Consider the following 21,244-nt stretch of genomic DNA (forward strand, 5'->3'; position numbering starts at 1 on the left):
TTATAAAGTAAGAAAAGTATCGTCATTGCTTCTTTCCTCGTGTGGAGTTTTCCTTTTCCCACAAACCTTAGAAGTTGAAGGCCTGCACGAAAAGCAAGAAACATGTACTCAGAACGTAGGAAACCAGGAACGTAAAAAGGCCGAAAATTCGGAGAAAATTTCATACCCCAGTTTGAGGGAGACGTCTACTGCGTTTGCATCTCCGGTGCTAATATTGCAATCCATTTGGACACCATAAACACCTTGCACCGGAACAAAGTCGCTCAGCGCCATCATCAGTGGTTGGTGATAAATTGTAGAGGCACAATGCCTTTCAAGTTGTTCAACCTATGAATCATGTTAAGCCAGTGCAGAGTACTTAGATATATTTACATCAATACCCGAATTTCGTAACGAAAATAAGAGAGCCTGGCTACACTATACTCATGCCTTTATGCGTAAGGTCTCATTCTCCTGCATCAATCGTTGCTCCTGCAAAAAAATCAAAAAAAGGGGACAATTTTTTTTAACTATTTTTTCTCTCCAGGACCCATATGAGAAATCAGCTGATGCACCAAAAAAAAAAGGAGATTAATCGGCGTACTTGTTCCCTTGATTTTTCAAGTTGCCGGACCAATATCGCCTCCTGAAACAATAGCAATTGTCTTTTAGTGTCAACAGTTCAAGATTATTACATTTTGTTTCAACTCCATAGTCGAATTTATAGGCCAAACCTTCCTATCCTTAATGCACAATAGCCCTTCGTCTAGTTGTTGTTCGAGTTCGCGCAAATCTTTGCGACCCATGCCCTCGAGATTCATCCCCGACACATGCCTGCAGATTAACAGGCCGGGAAGATAAAAAAAAAAACACGGGTTTTCGAAAAATACGAGAATGTCATTGTTGTAAGAAATCATACTGGTCGTTGTCTTGTTTTAGCTTTTCCATCTCTTCTGTCAGGAGATCCTCGTCCCTCTGTTAAAGGAACCAACCATATTAAATCCGATACATATACTGAACATGGGGATGGATTAATTAAGAGTCCAAAAATATGTCAAAATTCGAGCATCATATGTACCTCTGGGTCGTTGTCCACCGGAATACCTTGTTTAATTCGCCGGCATTTTTCGACTCTTGTCATTATCTTCGCCATGCTGCAGTCAAGAGAATCAGATTATAGTGTTGCACGATACTCATATCGATCGCTTGATGGGTTTTTATTCGTTCTTCCTAAAATATTGTCCTTGTATTTTCTTAACTACATACCCCTATCAAAAACCAAAACCGATAACATAAGATTCGGCTCGGTTCCAGTTCCTAAAAGTTAGAATCCTAAACCGGAAATAAATATATATATATTACTACGAGTGTCCATGCAACGGGAGATTTTGTCCGATCAATCAACTAAAAAATTCAAGAAAAAATCTCCTGAGACAACAAATTAACCACAGGAATAAATCCCCAAGAAACAACATAAACAAATTCTCAGAAAAAGTACGGGAGATTTTCTCCGATCAATCACCAAAAAAAAAAAAGTAAAGAAAAAATATCCTGAACCAACAAATAACACCAAGAAACAACAGGAAAAAAAATAATTCAGAAAGAAGATATAGCAGCATCAGCGTAGAGGGAGAGATGCATGCGTACTTGGAACTAGCATACTCGAACAACTCCCCGTCTTTGGAGTAGCCGAAAAGGGCGACTTCTGAATCGCATAGAACAGACAACTCGCTAGCTTTCCTGATCAAACAAGCACGCCTCTGGATGAACGCTTTTTTTCCCTCGGTATTCTTTGTATGATCCATCTTCCCTCGAACCCTTTTTTTTTTGGTTTGCTCTAAAAAATCTCACAAAAGTTCACTTCTCAGAATCCCAAAACAGCGATTATTTGTAATCTGTGGCCTGCTTCTTATAAATAGGAAAAAAAGAAAAAGATGCATGCAATGTAGGCTACTAGAACAGGAGACGTATTTATCGGGCTTTTATTTTTTGTGGAATTCCAAATTCAAGATTTTTTTAATATATTTAAAAAAAAATTAAAATATAGTGTATTATTATAAGATTTTAAAAGATATTATTTCAAACAATCTGCCTAGATTTGGTACATCTTTTAAAGATCTTATTTCAAACAATCTGCCTCTATATATTTGGTACATCTTTTTTAGAGACCTTGTAATTATAGAAGTATTTGGATAGAGGGAGGCTTAAACTTTCAAATAATTTGATAATTTACTACCGTATTCTATATTTATATTTTCAGTTTTTATTTTATTGTATGAAAAAAGTGTCCCTCGATACAATTATTGGACTCTTGAAAAATATTATTAATTTGACGCTATTCGGGTCGAGTCCCCTCCCCACCCCTATAATAAAAAAAAAACCTTTACTAAAATTTTAATTTTATTATATTTCTGTTCTCATAATAAATTTTATTTAATGTAAATTTTAGACATTTAGTGACTGAAAATACATAAATATTTCTAAGCTAATGTTTTTTAAAAAAACTCTTGTGAGACCGTCTCACGAGTTAATTTTGTGATACTGATATCTAATTCAACTCGATTCGTGCAAAAATATTACATTTTATTCATAAAATTAATTACTTCTAATTAATTATAAATCCAAGTAAATTATTATGAACATTTTAATATAATCCAATTTCATAAATATTTCTAAGCTATGTCACAAAAATAGATCCGTGAGAATGTTTCACAAGAAACATACTCAATATTTTATTCATAAAATTAATTACTAATTTATTTTTTTTGTAATCAACTATGTGGCTTCATATTTTTTCGTACTAGAAGAATTTTTGTGTTAATAAAAATACAAAATTTAATTCTTTTTTCGAAATAACTCTTCTAATTACTCTCTCATTTTTAATATTAATATAAATTATTTTGCATCATTTGAATACCATGAGAGAAATTTGTACTACTTAAATATATTTATCAAAACTAATTAAAGAAGTGTATGTAGTATTATTATTTTTAAACAAAAAATTCTTTGGATTTTAATATTTTTGTAATTAGTTTAATTTATATTATAAAATATTTAGCAATATTATAATTGTGAAATTTTACAATAATTTTACGTATAATATGGTCATATGAATAGGGTGTTGGGGCTTACCATATATATAGTATAAATATGTGACATTCAGTATCACCAAATATATGTTTCTTATTTTGTCCTTTACTAACGATGATAAATTAAAATAATTGTTTTACCAACTCAAAAATAAATAATAAAATATCATATTTAATTGAATTATATTAAAATTTAATATATACGTGCAATATTTACTGTTTGACACGGGTCAGTCTTACTAATATTCATTTTTACTTTTAGCATAAAAAAATATTATTTTTTCATGGATGACCCGAATAAGATGTCTTTCTCACAAAATATGTGAGGCCCATTTACTCTAACGACATTAATGATCAAACAATAATGGTTTGATGTAACACTGCAGCGGAAAAAGGTTTAAAATACTTTAAAACGGACCTCAGGGCCTAGAAAAATTTCGGCATGACCTCCCGTAAATAGGACATCCCGAAAACTCAAACAGCAGTTTATATCAAAATATACTCCAACTAGAGTCATTAAAACAACAACCCAAGTCAACAACCTATAGCCGCACTGGCCAGGACTAAACAGAATTTAAAACTTACCAAATACTCACCAGATCAAGAATATCACAGAGTCGCCTCAGAACATAACCAGAACAACCAAATATCAATACAGATACACGGGGCATCTCCCCGACAAATAACGTACAATACAAGCCTAAAACAAACTCAAGACATACATGTAAACTAACTGGGAGACTCCACTGAACAGAACCAAGCAATCCAACCTCAATCCCGAGCTCCACTGCCGGAACCTCGGCCTGATGCTGCAAAACGACTCGGAAGATCTACCATGGTGTCCAATAACAACCACAGCAGCCCCCCAGTAAACAACTGAGGTTAGGATTCTGGTATGAAACAGTTCAACAATAACAACAATAAACATAAATCATGCATAATCATATAATAAAATGTGATATGAAATGCATGAAAGGCTCAACGAATAACCGGGATAACAGGAGCCAACAAACGGTACAATAACAACTGGAATAATGCTCGAGCAACAACACAGGGGAGCTACATCGTCATGCAGCTAAACTGCCCTGCCAAGTATGCGAGGTATGCCAAGCTGTGCTAAATAACACCCCTGACTCGTCCTCCATACAGCTGATACGCTATAACAGGATGGCACAACAGAACGAACTAGATGACACAATCCCAGCGCTCACCTCAAAAGGCTGCACTAACCATGGAATTGTTCAATCACATCTACAGTATCATGTGTATAGGCCTATCAGCCACACAATGATCCCGAGATAAACAACAGTGCCAGATAACAACAGATATCAACAATGGGCTAACAAGAACGATAGGCTCAACATGAATGTCATAACTGTATGCCCGATGCTAAATGTCAATAATATGTCATAATAAATAAACATAGATCACAATGAAGGCATTTAACAATATACAACAGTGAACAAGTCATAAACACGATCCATGTAACACAGAATGACAATTAAACATAATTTATGTTTTACCGTCGTATGTTACCGAGCTGTAACATACCTATACCAACTTGACAATCCAATAACAACTTCACTTCAATACCCTTGGCCTAAACAAAGCAAGAATAAACCGATCATGGACTACATTCCATACCAATGTCCAATTTTGGCACAAAAGAGCATAAAATTCGTATCTCGCTCAATATTAACTCAAATCAATATCCTCCAATTGGAAATGAAAGATAACTCAAATATCTAAGTTTCTCCAGTTAAAACCATCTTCAGAATCTCAGAAATTTATTCTCAGAATTTCCAATAACACTCTATTACTTACGAATTCGCGGACAGAATCTCACACACTGAGCAGTTCCAGAAAAACGGGCATAACTTGCTCAATTCTTAATGGAATTTAACTAATTTTATATCATTACGAAGATAACACATAGCTCTACAACGTTCTTTGGAATCACAAGTCCAGAATCCGAGCGCATAATTGACAAAAACTCGAATTACAGTAGGTGTCCTGCACAGCACCATTTCAGAATTCGATTTGACACATTTTGGTAGAAAAATCATATCAAATCCGTTTCTTATCCAAATTCGATGATTCCAGTGGCTATAGAAAGCTAACAAACAGAGCTACAACTTCTTTATAAGTCATTTCTACAAATTCAAAATACAAAAGTCGCAGCAACCCAAATATTCTCACCCAAAATCGGAAGGATTCTCGCAGAAACAGGGCACCCGAACAGCAGCTTAGATCTACCTGAATCCTTCCTCAAACTTCGCGATTTCTGACTTGAATCGAAGCCTAGGATGTTAGGAAGACACCCCTTCAGACCGATCGAGATTTGGACGCCGGACGGAGGAGATATCGCAACTTTCCCACAGCTGCTACATGAGTTGCGAGAATGGGGTTGAGGGAAATGGGTTTTCTTCTTCTCTCTCTTCTTTTTCCTTCTTTTGAAAGTAATTTGTGTGTGTATGTATATGTATATATATATATATATATATATATATATATATATATATATATATATATATATATATATATATTGTATTTGGTTACTAAAATAGTAACTCAAGCCCATTTATCCCGGTCTGTATTTATTTTGCTCTCGTGTGATATTTAAACTCTATATGTATTTTATATCGTTAAATTTTCCGATATTCTCAAATACATATTTTTAACACACTTCTTGAATTTATTTGGCATAAATAATTATTTTAATTTACAACTCAATAATTATTCTAATTATGCCAAAAATTACCGGATAATAAATTACAGGGCCTTACACTTCTCCACCCCTTAAAACAAATTTCGTCCTCGAAATTTCTGCTTATACACATACATCTTACACACAATAGAAAACCAACAATAGAATACTAAGAATCAAACAGATATGGATAAGATGCTCTCATCTTCTCTTCTGTTTCCCACGTTGATTCTTCTACACCATGCCTCGACCACTGAACACGTACAAGTGGTATAACTTTATGGCGTAAAACTTTATCTTTACGATCCAAGATACAAACAGGATACTCAGTATACGATAGAGACGGATCAAGTTCAACCTCATCAGGCTGAATCACATGAGACGGATCGGGCTCATACTTACGCAACATAGAAACATGGAAAACATCGTGGATGCCAGATAAAGCCTGAGGCAAATCCAAACGATAAGCGCAAGTCCCAATACGCTCAACAATCTCGTAGGGACCAACGAAACGAGGTGACAACTTATCTCTCATACCAAAGCGAACAACACCTCTAAACGGAGAGATTCTCAGAAACACAAAATCTCCAACTTGAAACTCTAGAGGTCGACGAAGTTTGTTAGCATAACTAGCTTGACGATCTTGGGCAGCTTTCATTCTTTGACGAATCAACTGGACTTTATCGTGCATTTCCTGAACAATCTCAGGTCCAGTCAACTGCTTCTCACCAAATTCATCCCAACAAAGAGGTGATCGGCACCGTCTGCCGTACAAAGCTTCAAAAGGAGCCATACCAATAGTCACCTGGAAACTGTTGTTATATGAAAATTCTACTAGTGGTAAAGCTTCCTGCCAACTGTCTTTAAAATCCATGACCGCTGCTCGAAGCAGATCCTCGAGTGTCTGGATTGTACGCTCTGTCTGACCATCTGTCTGAGGATGGTACGCAGTACTCATCGCAAGACGTGTACCCATTTCTTTTTGGAAACTAGTCCAAAACTTTGATGTAAATCTAGGGTCACGATCTGAGACTATTGCAACTGTAACTCCATGAAGTCTCACAACATTTTCAATATACAGACGAGCCATCTTCTTGTACGAATACTTCCTCTCATACGGAATAAAATGTGCCGATTTAGATAACCTATCGACAATCACCCAAATGGCATCGAAATGACGAGAAGTACGTGGCAAATGCGTGACAAAATCCATAGCCACGTGCTCCCAGTTCCACTGAGGAACCTCAAGGCTATGCAGTAATCCTCCCGGTCTCATTCGTTCCGCTTTGACTTGCTGACAGATCATACAACGAGACACAAACTCAGCCACATCTTTTTTCATATTCTTCTACCAAAACTGAGGCCGTAGAATATGATACATTTTTCTGCCTCCTGGGTGGATACTATATCGGGTACAATGAGCTTCTTTAAGGATGGCTGTACGCAATTCAGGAATATCTGGGACAACCAATCTACCATTCAACCGAAGAGAATCATCTGAGTGAATTGTGAAACCAGATTGGTGTCCTCGAGATACTAACTCATAAGATTTCAGAACTCGATCATCACTTTTCTGAGCCGACTTTACAATCTGAATCAACTCTGGCTCAACAGAAATCTGAGATACACAAACCGCATTACCTTGGATTTGAAAATCCAACCCAGAGGTGCAATTATCCTCTCGTAACTTAGAAACATGAATCGAGGATAAATTAACGTCAACAACCTTACGACTTAAAGCATCGGAAATGACATTCACTTTTCCTGGATGATACTGGATCTCACAATCATAATCTTTCAAAAGATCCATCCAACGTCTCTGTCTCATATTCAGATATGACTGAGAGAACAAATACTTCAAACTCTTGTGATCAGAATATATTACAAATTGCTCCCCAAACAAATAATGTCTCCAAATCTTGAGACCAAAAACGATAGCAGCCAATTCCAAGTCATGAACAGGATACTTAGATTCATGCGGTTTCAACTGACGAGAACCATAGGCCACAACTCTGCCATGCTGCATCAGAACACAACCTAGACCTCGATTAGATGCATCAGTGCAAACCACAAATCCTCCAGAACCACTTGGAATGGTAAGAACTGGTGCAGAAGTCAATCTCTTCTTCAACTCGACAAAACTTGACTCACATTCATCAGACCAAATGAATCTCTGATTTTTCTGAGTCAGTTGAGTGATAGGTCTAGCAATCTTTGAGAAATTTTCGATAAATCTCCGGTAATAACCAGCTAGACCCATGAAACTACGAATCTCTGGCACATTGGTCGGTCGTGCCCAGTTCAGCACTGCTTCTACTTTACTTGGATCGACAGAAATACCATGTTGAGATATGACATGGCCCAGAAACACAACTCTATCTAGCCAAAACTCACACTTGGATAGCTTGGCGTACAACTGCTTCTTTTGAAGAATTCGAAGAATTATCCTCAAATGTTTGGCATGCTCTTCCTCGAACTTGGAATAAACAAGAATATCATCGATGAATACAATCACAAAACGATCGAGATATTTACGAAATACTCGATTCATCAAGTCCATAAACACAGCAGGAGCATTGGTCAAACCAAAAGGCATAACCAAAAATTCAAAGTGTCTGTATCTCGTGCGAAAAGCTGTTTTCGGGACATCTTCTTGTCTGACTCGCACTTGATGATACCCAGAACGAAGATCAATCTTAGAATACACCGAAGTACCTTGCAACTGATCAAATAAGTCACCAATCCTAGGGAGTGGATATTTATTCTTGACAGTAGACTTATTCAGTTGCCGATAATCAATACACATCCGCATCGTACCATCTTTCTTCTTGACAAATAGAATCGGTGCACCCCACGGTGAAGAACTCGGACGAATATAACCTTTACTCAACAAATCCTGTAATTGATCTTTCAGCTCTTTTAGCTCAACAGGAGCTAAACGATACGGTGCTCGAGATATGGGTTCAGTTCCTGGCATTAATTCGATACTGAACTCAACTTCTCGTTCTGGTGGAAAACCAGGAATCTCTTCTGGAAACACATCAGGAAACTCACAGACTACAGGAATATCAGAAATCCGTCGCTCATCTTGTGATAGATCCACCGCATAAACCAGAAAACCTTTATGACCAGAATCTAACAATTGATTCATCTCAATGGCAGAAACTAGAGGAATCTTGGCTTGAGAACCACGACCATATAAATTCCATTTAGGAGCAAAGCTAGGTCTGAAATGAACTATTCCTCGATAACAGTCAACAGTGGCACGATTTGCAGTCAAAACATCCATACCGACGATACAATCAAAGTCATGCATAGGTAGGACTATGAGATTCAGATACAGAACATTTTCATCGTGAAACAAAACCGCATTGAACACCACATTATCAGTGATAATCATTTTGCCCATCGGAGTAGCAACAGATAGATTGGAATTCATACTAGTGGTGCAAAGATCATGCGAAACAACGAATGCATGAGAAACAAAGGAATGAGATGCTCCAGTATCAAATAACACTCGCGCTATAAAACCACATAGATTACAGTTACCAGTAATGACAGTACCTGGAGCTGCCTGAGCCTCATCCTCAGTCAAGGCAAATACATGAACAGATGACTGATTCTGTTGACCACCTTGCCCTCTGCTCTGATGTGAAAGGCGACTAGGCTGATGGGAAGACTGGGACGCTGCTGGAATTCTATTACTTTGAACTTCACTACCTGCCTGGGCTGATTTCCCCGTCTTACTAGGACAAACTCTAGCAAAATGGCCCGGCCGACCACAAACATTACAAACCCCTTGAACTCCAACACACTGATTACTGGAATGCTTGCCTCCACAGTGATCACAGTAAGGTCCACTATAGCGATATCCCCCACGGTTCCCCGAACTCCCTGAACTCGAAGAACTAGAACCAGGCTTCTTAAATTGTTTTCCACGTGGAAAAAGAGATGCAGAACCAGATGAACTGAATTGTTGCCTCCCCGACTGATGATGTTGGGTAGGAACTCGATTGCCACTCCTCTTAAGACTAGCTTCAGCCCTTTTTGCTATTTCCACCGCTTCAAGATAATTCAGTGGCTTACCGGTAGAAACAAAAGGGTGCAGATGATCGTTCAACCCTTCAATGAAACTTTCGACGACAGCAACCTGACTCGCGGCCACATGAGGAGCATATCTCAGCATAGCATAAAAAGTATCCGCATAATCCGAAACTGACATATCGCCTTGTTTCAGGTTATGAAACTCAGAAGCCTTAGAACTGTAGAATGATGGAGGACAATAACTTTCCTTAAACTTCAGCTTGAATATATCCCATGATGGAATGATCCTCTGAGCATCTAAAGTCATTAATGTAGTAGACCACCACATTTTAGCACGGTCTTTCAACTGATGCACAACTAATCTCAATCGACACTCTGGAGGATACTCAATCAAATCAAACAATTCCTCAATCTCAGAAATCCATAACTTAGCTTTCTCAGCTCCCTCGGAACCACTGAATCGAGGAGGATGCATAGAATGGAAACGCGCAACTAACTCATCCATCCTAAGCTGCTCTAGATGATCAGCAGCTTGCTCAACAAAAGCATCATCAACAACACGGACACGAGGTCTACCACGTCCACGACCTCGACTGTGACGTCCCGAAATTTGAGATCCACATGAGCCACGTGCGTGCAAGTTATTAAATTCCTTATGCGTTTTTCTAAATGGTTTTAATGCATGTTTATTTCATTAAATTGGGTTTTAATTCATGATTTATGAATTTGCATTATTTCAAATTATAATATGTTTAGTTGATTCATGTTTAAACGTTTTTCTTGAGCTTTATGTTCAGGCGATTATTCGAGGCGGGATCGAGGAAAAGACCGGTGACGATGTTTTTGGCAATTTAAATGTGGTATTTTATTTTAAGTCGAGGATGTGCATTTTAAATGATTTATTGAGTTTTAGCATTGTTAAGCCTAAACCATTTATTTAGTAATTTTAAGAGTTTAGAATTTTTAAAATTAGTTTTTTTGTGTGTGTTATTTTGATTAGAGAGTTTGATTCAAATTAGTGTGTATTTTAATTCCAAAGAATTATTGAGTAAGTGTTTGATTTACTTTTAATTAGTGGTTAAGTTATATTTAAGCAATTTATTTCCCTAAAATAACCCACTAATTACCTCCCTAACTTGTTGACTCACGCACACACACCTACACACACACACTCACGTATAACACAACACACACCACACAATTTCCTATCACCATTTTAAAAAGAAAACTAGGGTTCTTCAAGATGGTAGCAGCCGCCCCTCCCCTTCGAATTCTCCCGCAACTTTTCTTTATTTCATTGCAAGAAATTAGTGCCACGTTCGTCCCGGATCAACCTCGCATCCTTCTCCGCTTCGGTATCGTCGTCACGGTATTTTTAAATATCAAAAGGCACGTATATTCTGTTCTTGCTGTGTCGATCAAGTCATATTATGCGTTGCGTTGATTTTTATGCGTAAAAGTTATGTATCATGTTAGTAGTTTGAGCGGATTATAGATCGGATCAATTTCGAGGGTAAAATTTTAGATCTAAAACTCGTTTTTGCTGTCTTTTCAAATACTGCGATTTTTCTGTTCATATTTTGAGAAAATGTTAAACGGCAAAAACGTAGAACTCTTCGATACCTTCGATTTGATATATGATTCGAAATTTTTGGACGAAAAATGAGTGAGTTATGATATTTTCCGTGCGACTGCGCAAACTGAAATTTTCAGAAAGTTTTGTTATTGATACGTTTCTTGAAGTTTTAAGTTGCAGGCTTCGTTGGAAATCGACGGGCGATTGTTACTGCGTACGGGTATGTTAGTAATGATGTTAAGAGTGTTTTGAGGTTACGTTTCATGTCGATAGGTACTCGAACTAATGAGAAGTCGTAGGAAACAGTTGGATGTCAATTGCCGTATTTTGGGTCGTGGGTGTCGTAGAGCGAACATTGTTGTGTCGAAACGTTTGTACAGTTTGGGTTTATGTTATTGTATGATAGGATGAGTCTTGAGGGGTCGGTGCTTGGCCCGTATAATCGAGTCTAGAAGAATAAGCATTGGGTGTTCAGAATTTTCGTAAGTTCGCGATCACAGTGGGTACACGAACCCGTACACGGACCCTGACACGGGGTCCGTGCCTTTGTTATTCCTTCAGTGTCAATTTTGCGAGACAGCACGGACCCTTACACGGATGAGGGCACGGGGTCCGTGCCTTTGGGTTTCACTTAGTGTCTTTTTCCAGTATCTACACGGACCCTTACCCGGACCCTGACACGGGGTCTGTGCCTTTGCTTTCCTTTCAATGTCTTCTTCCAGAGCCTACACGGACCCCCATCCAGACCCGAGCACGGGGTCCGTGCCCCTTCCGTTTCCCGACACACTCTAGGCAGTATGTACACGGACCCTCTCCCGGACCCAAGCACGGGGTCCGTGTACCCTTGTTTTTGGGAAATATTTGTAAGTTCATTTTAAGTTTGATGTTATGGGTTAGTGCAAGGATTATTAAGGGCGTGTCGTGGCAAATCGTAGAAGGTCCTAAGGTATGATTGAGCTTGAGAGTAAGCATGTGTTTTCTATGTCTAAGCAATGCAAGTTAAGTATGAAATTCACGTTAGTAAGTTGCAGCAACGGCCCCAGTCGAAGTCCAACGAATCCCTCAACGCCAAGTAAGTATGTATGACGTGCAGAGAAAATATGTTTAAGTTTTTGAGGTATGCTATTTGACTTGTGACCAAATTATGAATGGGTTTGGAAGTCGGTGAACGTGGCCGAGGACCTCTCCGCCCCGTTAAATTATGAACGGGTTAGATCGTGGTTGGAAAGCGTTAAATTATGAACGGGGACCAACCAGCCCGTTAAATTATGAACGGGGATCTCATGTATGCGACAGTGGATACGTCCCTGTCAGCCCAGTACTGTGGTATGTCTGATCAGGCGTTTATTATGTATGGGTCACTTGCTTTGAAACATCCTCTACGCAAAATGATGAAGTTATGTATGTTCAAGTATGCAGTATGTTTATGAAAGTTTATGTTGATGGCACGTCTAGTTATGTACGTATGTATGTTCAAGGTTATTATGCAAGCTCAAGTTTCAAGTTATGTAAGTCCTATTTTAAAGTTGCATGCGATTTTATTACGTATTACTCGTTATTTCCAGTTTATACGTGTTGAGTCTTTAGACTCACTAGACTTGATCGATGCAGGTGACTATGTTGAGGAGACAGGAGGTGGTGACCAAGGGGCAGGCTTGGACTGAGTGGCAGGCTAGACCCGAGGACCGCAATGTTTACGTTTTATGCGAAGTTTAGAAATACTCTGATTTTTAAATATCTGGATGCGAAATATTTTGAGACAGTTTCTTTTAGCAAAATTTTTATTGGTGACGAATGATTGTGAGATCTATTTTTAAGAATGTTGAGTGACGACCGTATGAATGTTTACATTCAAGAAAATTTTTAATTTTTCCGCAAATGTTGAGTATGAAAAGTACGGTTCGTTACAGTTGGTATCAGAGCGGTGTTCTTGTAAAGGGTTATGCCTACTGCCAGTCGCAAGAAGCTCTCGAGGTCACACCTCAAGTCTGTAAGTTTTAAAGTTTTAAAGTCTTTTAAGTAGTAAGCATGAAGTCATGATTTCGGCATGTGCATGTTTTAGTTCTATCACCTGTATGTTTATATGACATACGTTTTGGAGTACGGGTTTGAATGTCGTTATGAGTTGAGAATGGATCTTTAAAATTTTTATGCATGTTACGACATGAAATGAAAAACTATTTAATTTTCTTGCACGCTGGTGTGGTGGAATTGGACATGAGTAAGAATTTTGCTTTTGGGCGTTAGAAAAAGTTGTAAATGATTTTTCTATATTAATTTTTGGATAGTAGTACTGATGTTAGACTAGTGAGTCATAAGTTAAATTTGACAATTACGAATGCTTTTGGGACTTGTAGATTTTCTAAGAAATTACAAATGGTTCGTGGTTGCTAGCTTAATTAATTTTTGAAGATTTCATGTAAGGATTAATGATTCGAAGACTACGACGATCTTTGGAAGTATAAGACGAAGAATTTATTTAAAGTGTATGTTCTATCTAGATATATTTAAGGATTGAATTACATGAATTGAGAATTTTAAGGACCTAAGTGTAAAGCAATATTCTAAGGGATTATTTTCAAATTTACCAAATTTTGGGGATTTAATTTTGGAGTGCAAAGAATTTTAAGGTTAATGAGGTTAAGTCGAAAAATTTATGGGTACGAAGATGCAAATTTCAAAGAGTTGTAGGGCCAAAAATATAAATTGTGGGAACTTTAAGGACCAAATTGCAAATTTCGAAATTTTTGAGGATTTAGTTCGAACTTTTAAGGAACGCTTGAGTAAGATCAGTAGCTTTTCGAGGTTATGGAATTGATTTTGGGTTTAATAAGCCTAAAATTATTGAACTTTGTGTTACGAGAAATCTATAAGATGGAATTAGGAACGCCAACAACTTATGGGTAAATGTGGAATTTCCGAAATTTGGGACAAACTGGATAATTTTTAGGAAATAATGAATTAATGCTACAATTTTAAGGAATTTGGGGAACTAGTTTAGCAGTAAGTGAGAACTGAATGATTTAAATGATAAGAATTTTCGATGATTTAAGCTCGAAGGGATCATTAGAACCTTGAAGTATCTGGGTTATAATATTATAAGAAATGGTAATCAAGGGGATTGTAAGATGAATCGACATTTGGCTCGAAAAATTAAGCGCTAGTGAATTAATGTTGCGGCAAATTTAAAATTCAGGGTGATAACGATTTGAGGTAAAGTTGATCGTTTAGCTAAGTTATAAGAGTAGACATTGAGTTAGCGAAATTTTTGGGAACTTAAGTCGATGTGTCATAAGTTTTAGTCATGATTGTAACAGTTAAGCTTGTACCTTTGTTGGAATTTGATTTTCTAGAAGGTTGGGTATGGTTGATGATTAGGTTATTTAATAGACGACGCATGTAAGAATTGAGGTAGACATCTTGTCTTGGGAATTTTTGTAGGTTATTAAGAAACTTGAGAATAAGTGAATGTGTGTGTTGGAATTATGTTATCCAAAACTATTTGGACTGCGTAAGGTTGAATTTCAAATTTATGGGATATTTGCTCATACGGAATTTTTGGGTGAAATAAAAACAAAGGGAATTAGTGGTGTTCAACATAAGTTATCAATAAATGAATATTGAGATTTTTATTGAGTAAGAAATCTAAAAGCTTGATATGGGGATTCTAGAATTCTATGGGTTATAAGTGGAGTTGATTTATTAGAGTTAGTCCGTTATTAATAAAGGAAGCTTATTAAGTTTTATACGCTAGAACTAATTGAGTATTAAGGATACGTCTAAGTGGGACATTCGTTCCAATGAGGAAGGCTCAAGTGTCTTAAGCTTTAACTATATTGTAATCGTGAAGAGAATAGTTTAAGCATGTGATTGATGCTAGAAAGTTTTTATTTAAGGAGAGGATCGATATTATATATTTTGGGGTTTTACGGATTTATGTTACTCGAAATGAAAGGTTGGCAACAATTTTATATTTGGGTCGTACTTGTAAATAGCTAAGTTATGTAAGTTTGTATCGTAAGGTAAATATTCGATTCAAGGATTGTAGGCCAATATTATTATGGGGATTAAGATAAGATTTAACTTGTAAGTGTATTGCTGAGGATGGAAGTTGATCAGTAACCGTTGGTGCTAAGACCTCTTAGGTTGGACTGCATAAATGCTAATGTAATAGGTCATTGACATTACAGGTATAGTATAGAGAAGGTAAGATACGATAAGTTTGAACCTTCATTTCTAATATTGAGAACAACGAGAAAAGTCCGAATTCGAGGTCGTAGTAAAGTAAGCTAAGTTACCATAAGTCGTTTTAAGTTGCGATTAGCAAACGAGGCTTCTGGTAGGCAATTTGATTAGGATTGAAGAGACGTAAGAACAACATAAGACTTAATTTTATTCAGAGTAGCGCAGCGGTAGCGTGGATCGTTGGGATGCTAGAATTAAGAATCTAACTTTTGGATTATCGAGGATAAGCGAATTTCGGGGACGAAATTCAAATTAAGGGGGATAGATTGTGACGTCCCGAAATTTGAGATCCACATGAGCCACGTGCGTGCAAGTTATTAAATTCCTTATGCGTTTTTCTAAATGGTTTTAATGCATGTTTATTTCATTAAATTGGGTTTTAATTCATGATTTATGAATTTGCATTATTTCAAATTATAATATGTTTAGTTGATTCATGTTTAAACGTTTTTCTTGAGCTTTATGTTCAGGCGATTATTCGAGGCGGGATCGAGGAAAAGACCGGTGACGATGTTTTTGGCAATTTAAATGTGGTATTTTATTTTAAGTCGAGGATGTGCATTTTAAATGATTTATTGAGTTTTAGCATTGTTAAGCCTAAACCATTTATTTAGTAATTTTAAGAGTTTAGAATTTTTAAAATTAGTTTTTTTGTGTGTGTTATTTTGATTAGAGAGTTTGATTCAAATTAGTGTGTATTTTAATTCCAAAGAATTATTGAGTAAGTGTTTGATTTACTTTTAATTAGTGGTTAAGTTATATTTAAGCAATTTATTTCCCTAAAATAACCCACTAATTACCTCCCTAACTTGTTGACTCACGCACACACACCTACACACACACACTCACGTATAACACAACACACACCACACAATTTCCTATCACCATTTTAAAAAGAAAACTAGGGTTCTTCAAGATGGTAGCAGCCGCCCCTCCCCTTCGAATTCTCCCGCAACTTTTCTTTATTTCATTGCAAGAAATTAGTGCCACGTTCGTCCCGGATCAACCTCGCATCCTTCTCCGCTTCGGTATCGTCGTCACGGTATTTTTAAATATCAAAAGGCACGTATATTGTAGTGACCCGTTCCAGAATCACCTACTAATCAAGAACTAAGCATGCAATTAACCTAATTAACAATAATCAGAGATAACAGCGGAAAAGTCAACAACAATACCGATAAACTAAACCAACCAGCTACTCAACGTCCTCCTCCTGCTCCTCCTGAGCTGTCCAACCTGAGGCCTGCCCCGTGGGAATGGGGTGTCCAAGAATAAACAAAACCGAGGACGTGAGCGATAAGAACGCCCAGTACAAAAGTATGAGTATACAGACCTATATGAAATGCACATGCTATGATATGATACCAGGGTAGTCAAGAAACAGGAGTCACAAAAGGATCTCAACAATGCTCAGTCTAGAGGCGCCAAGTGGATAGTGCCGCGCGGTACACCTCTGGGTCACTGCATCCACTACAAGACAGACGTGGACCTAAAATGTCCCGGACCACCGAAGCCCTCCCGACCCGTCGGCCACTGTGTACTCTCGGTGTCCATGCGTCCACAAGACAGGGCTGAGCGGCCCCAAGATATAGCTTATCTCGAAAGAGATACAGCTCAACAGCAAAGGCTATCTCGAAGAAGAATACGGCTCAACATGAAATGCAACGTGCAGTAATAACCGTGACATAATAGCATGCATCATATGACATATATCAATGCACCACATAATCATGCAACACATATAAGAATGTATACTCAACCAGGATATCTCGGATAGTACTTTCGTACCTCTATCACAGCAATCCTAATCCACTGGAACAACCAGACAACAGGTCTAATCCAAGCCTATTCATCAAGTGAAAACCATCACTAAACTTATCTACCAGACTTGACTAGATAATCCTGAGATAAATACTGATAAAATTCCAAACCTTCGTCCGTCGCTAGCCCGCTGATGCCGCTAGCTCCCAACTAGAGCACAGCTCTGCTACAAGACCAGCAGCTCCCCGCTAGTGCCCAAATCTCGGAACAAGACTAGAACCTGTCAGAAACGACTGAAATGCTATGGAATTCTCTGAATTGGCGAGTCAAAATGAGGAAATCCGACCACTATTTATAGGCCATGTTCGGATCCTCCGAACACCACTTCGGAACGTCCGAACGCTACGTGTCCATTGGCTCTTGACAGCTCATGATCGGATCCACCGAACCTACACTTCGGAACGTCCGAACTCCCACGTGTCGATCAACTCTTGACACCTAATGATCGGATCCACCGAACTCACTTCGGACCTTACGAACTCTTCGTTGCTTCCGAACCATCTTCGGTCCGTCCGATCATGACTCGGTCAAAATTACACATTAAACCTTCTTAATCACCAATATTCCGTTAATTACCCAATTTGGAATTCGGGCTACTACATTCTCCCCCCCTTAAAACGATTTCGTCCTCGAAATCTAGGCAAGAGAATAAAACACCATTGTAATACACTGCAAATATTCTTCATTACAACTGTATAACAATTACATCTCAGGCTGATCCTGGTTCAGCGCAAAAACCTGACCTTGGGCACGAGGTCGAAGATTCGAACTACCCACTGCCTGACCCTGTCTCCTCTGCTGAACAGTCGTCTGGGATCCAGAACCAGATCCTGCTCCACCTCGCAACTGAGGACAATTCTTCTTGATATGACCCATCTCTCCGCACTGAAAACAAGCTCCTGCTACTAATCGGCATTGCTCCGATGGATGGTTCTTCCCACAATGTGCACAAGAATCCTTCTTCTCACCAAAGCGAACATCACCGCTAGACCTTGATCCAGATCCAGAAGAAGAAGAACCTGACTTCTTGAAAGACTGAGGTCGAGGGCTCAAAGTATGCGAAGGTCTAGAAGAAAAAATAGCCCTACCACGCTGGAGACTGATCTCTGCCTGACGACACCGGTTCACCAACCCATCGTAAGAAGTAGGATTATCACAGACGGTGACACGATCAAAAATCTCCTGGTTAAGGCCCTGAAGGAAATGATCGTACTTGGCTTCAGAACTGCCACTGATATGAGGCGCAAAGGGTAACAACTCGAAGAATTTCTGCTGATACTCATCAACAGACATACTACCCTGCTTCAGATTCAGGAGCTCAATCGTCTTGGCCTGGCGAAGGGCTGGAGGAAAGTACAGCTGCATGAACGCTGCACGGAAATCGACCCAAGTCGCTCTACCCTGCGACTGAACTATCGGCGCAGAAGTCGATCGCCACCACTTGCGAGCACGGCCCTCGAGAAGAAAACTAAGGGTCTCCATCTTCTGCTCATCGGTGCACTGGAATGCGCGGAAACAACTCTCCATGCGCTCTATCCAATCCTCAGCATCATCAGGAGTCTCTCCACCAACTAGAGGCTTAGGCCCCATCTGAATGAAACGATGCATATCGAAACGCCTAGGACCATCCCGACGATGACGATGTTCACGATGACGCCTACGATCGTCCTGGTCACCCCAACGACCTACACTTCCCTGACTACTCTCATCACCAAAGTGGTCAGCCATTGCTACAACATAGAATAGGGAAACTAGTAAATTGGTCAACGGAAATCCCAAAACAAAAATCTATATCCCAAAATCGTACGCATGCTCTGATACCATAAATGTAGTGACCCGTTCCAGAATCACCTACTAATCAAGAACTAAGCATGCAATTAACCTAATTAACAATAATCAGAGATAACAGCGGAAAAGTCAACAACAATACCGATAAACTAAACCAACCAGCTACTCAACGTCCTCCTCCTGCTCCTCCTGAGCTGTCCAACCTGAGGCCTGCCCCGTGGGAATGGGGTGTCCAAGAATAAACAAAACCGAGGACGTGAGCGATAAGAACGCCCAGTACAAAAGTATGAGTATACAGACCTATATGAAATGCACATGCTATGATATGATACCAGGGTAGTCAAGAAACAGGAGTCACAAAAGGATCTCAACAATGCTCAGTCTAGAGGCGCCAAGTGGATAGTGCCGCGCGGTACACCTCTGGGTCACTGCATCCACTACAAGACAGACGTGGACCTAAAATGTCCCGGACCACCGAAGCCCTCCCGACCCGTCGGCCACTGTGTACTCTCGGTGTCCATGCGTCCACAAGACAGGGCTGAGCGGCCCCAAGATATAGCTTATCTCGAAAGAGATACAGCTCAACAGCAAAGGCTATCTCGAAGAAGAATACGGCTCAACATGAAATGCAACGTGCAGTAATAACCGTGACATAATAGCATGCATCATATGACATATATCAATGCACCACATAATCATGCAACACATATAAGAATGTATACTCAACCAGGATATCTCGGATAGTACTTTCGTACCTCTATCACAGCAATCCTAATCCACTGGAACAACCAGACAACAGGTCTAATCCAAGCCTATTCATCAAGTGAAAACCATCACTAAACTTATCTACCCGACTTGACTAGATAATCCTGAGATAAATACTGATAAAATTCCAAACCTTCGTCCGTCGCTAGCCCGCTGATGCCGCTAGCTCCCAACTAGAGCACAGCTCTGCTACAAGACCAGCAGCTCCCCGCTAGTGCCCAAATCTCGGAACAAGACTAGAACCTGTCAGAAACGACTGAAATGCTATGGAATTCTCTGAATTGGCGAGTCAAAATGAGGAAATCCGACCACTATTTATAGGCCATGTTCGGATCCTCCGAACACCACTTCGGAACGTCCGAACGCTACGTGTCCATTGGCTCTTGACAGCTCATGATCGGATCCACCGAACCTACACTTCGGAACGTCCGAACTCCCACGTGTCGATCAACTCTTGACACCTAATGATCGGATCCACCGAACTCACTTCGGACCTTACGAACTCTTCGTTGCTTCCGAACCATCTTCGGTCCGTCCGATCATGACTCGGTCAAAATTACACATTAAACCTTCTTAATCACCAATATTCCGTTAATTACCCAATTTGGAATTCGGGCTACTACATATATTCTGTTCTTGCTGTGTCGATCAAGTCATATTATGCGTTGCGTTGATTTTTATGCGTAAAAGTTATGTATCATGTTAGTAGTTTGAGCGGATTATAGATCGGATCAATTTCGAGGGTAAAATTTTAGATCTAAAACTCGTTTTTGCTGTCTTTTCAAATACTGCGATTTTTCTGTTCATATTTTGAGAAAACGTTAAACGGCAAAAACGTAGAACTCTTCGATACCTTCGATTTGATATATGATTCGAAATTTTTGGACGAAAAATGAGTGAGTTATGATATTTTCCGTGCGACTGCGCAAACTGAAATTTTCAGAAAGTTTTGTTATTGATACGTTTCTTGAAGTTTTAAGTTGCAGGCTTCGTTGGAAATCGACGGGCGATTGTTACTGCGTACGGGTATGTTAGTAATGATGTTAAGAGTGTTTTGAGGTTACGTTTCATGTCGATAGGTACTCGAACTAATGAGAAGTCGTAGGAAACAGTTGGATGTCAATTGCCGTATTTTGGGTCGTGGGTGTCGTAGAGCGAACATTGTTGTGTCGAAACATTTGTACAGTTTGGGTTTATGTTATTGTATGCTAGGATGAGTCTTGAGGGGTC

The 21,244-nt window shown here is 38.9% G+C and overlaps 1 protein-coding gene across 1 annotated transcript; it reads right to left on the bottom strand.

The window, feature by feature from the left end:
• On the bottom strand, nucleotides 1-1,784 carry LOC140815412 (agamous-like MADS-box protein AGL15). The gene is made up of 8 exons (XM_073174530.1): nucleotides 1,627-1,784; nucleotides 1,058-1,133; nucleotides 899-954; nucleotides 714-813; nucleotides 584-625; nucleotides 430-471; nucleotides 167-327; nucleotides 1-82 (listed from the first exon to the last, which is right to left on the bottom strand). The coding sequence occupies exons 1-8, from the start codon at nucleotides 1,782-1,784 to the stop codon at nucleotides 1-3; spliced, it is 717 nt and encodes a 238-aa protein (XP_073030631.1).
• Between the last annotated feature and the right edge of the window lie 19,460 nt (nucleotides 1,785-21,244).

Source organism: Primulina eburnea, chromosome 15 (assembly GCF_022965805.1).
Source record: "Primulina eburnea isolate SZY01 chromosome 15, ASM2296580v1, whole genome shotgun sequence".
Lineage (NCBI taxonomy): Eukaryota > Viridiplantae > Streptophyta > Magnoliopsida > Lamiales > Gesneriaceae > Primulina > Primulina eburnea.

Excerpts from the sequence above, each read along its gene's own strand:
- LOC140815412 (XM_073174530.1), bottom strand. The coding sequence starts at position 1,784 with ATGGATCATACAAAGAATACCGAGGGAAAAAAAGCGTTCATCCAGAGG. Across the intron at positions 1,134-1,626 it reads TTCGAGTATGCTAGTTCCAA|CATGGCGAAGATAATGACAA; the intron begins GTACGCATGCAT and ends TCTTGACTGCAG. Across the intron at positions 328-429 it reads ATGAGACCTTACGCATAAAG|GTTGAACAACTTGAAAGGCA; the intron begins GCATGAGTATAG and ends CATGATTCATAG.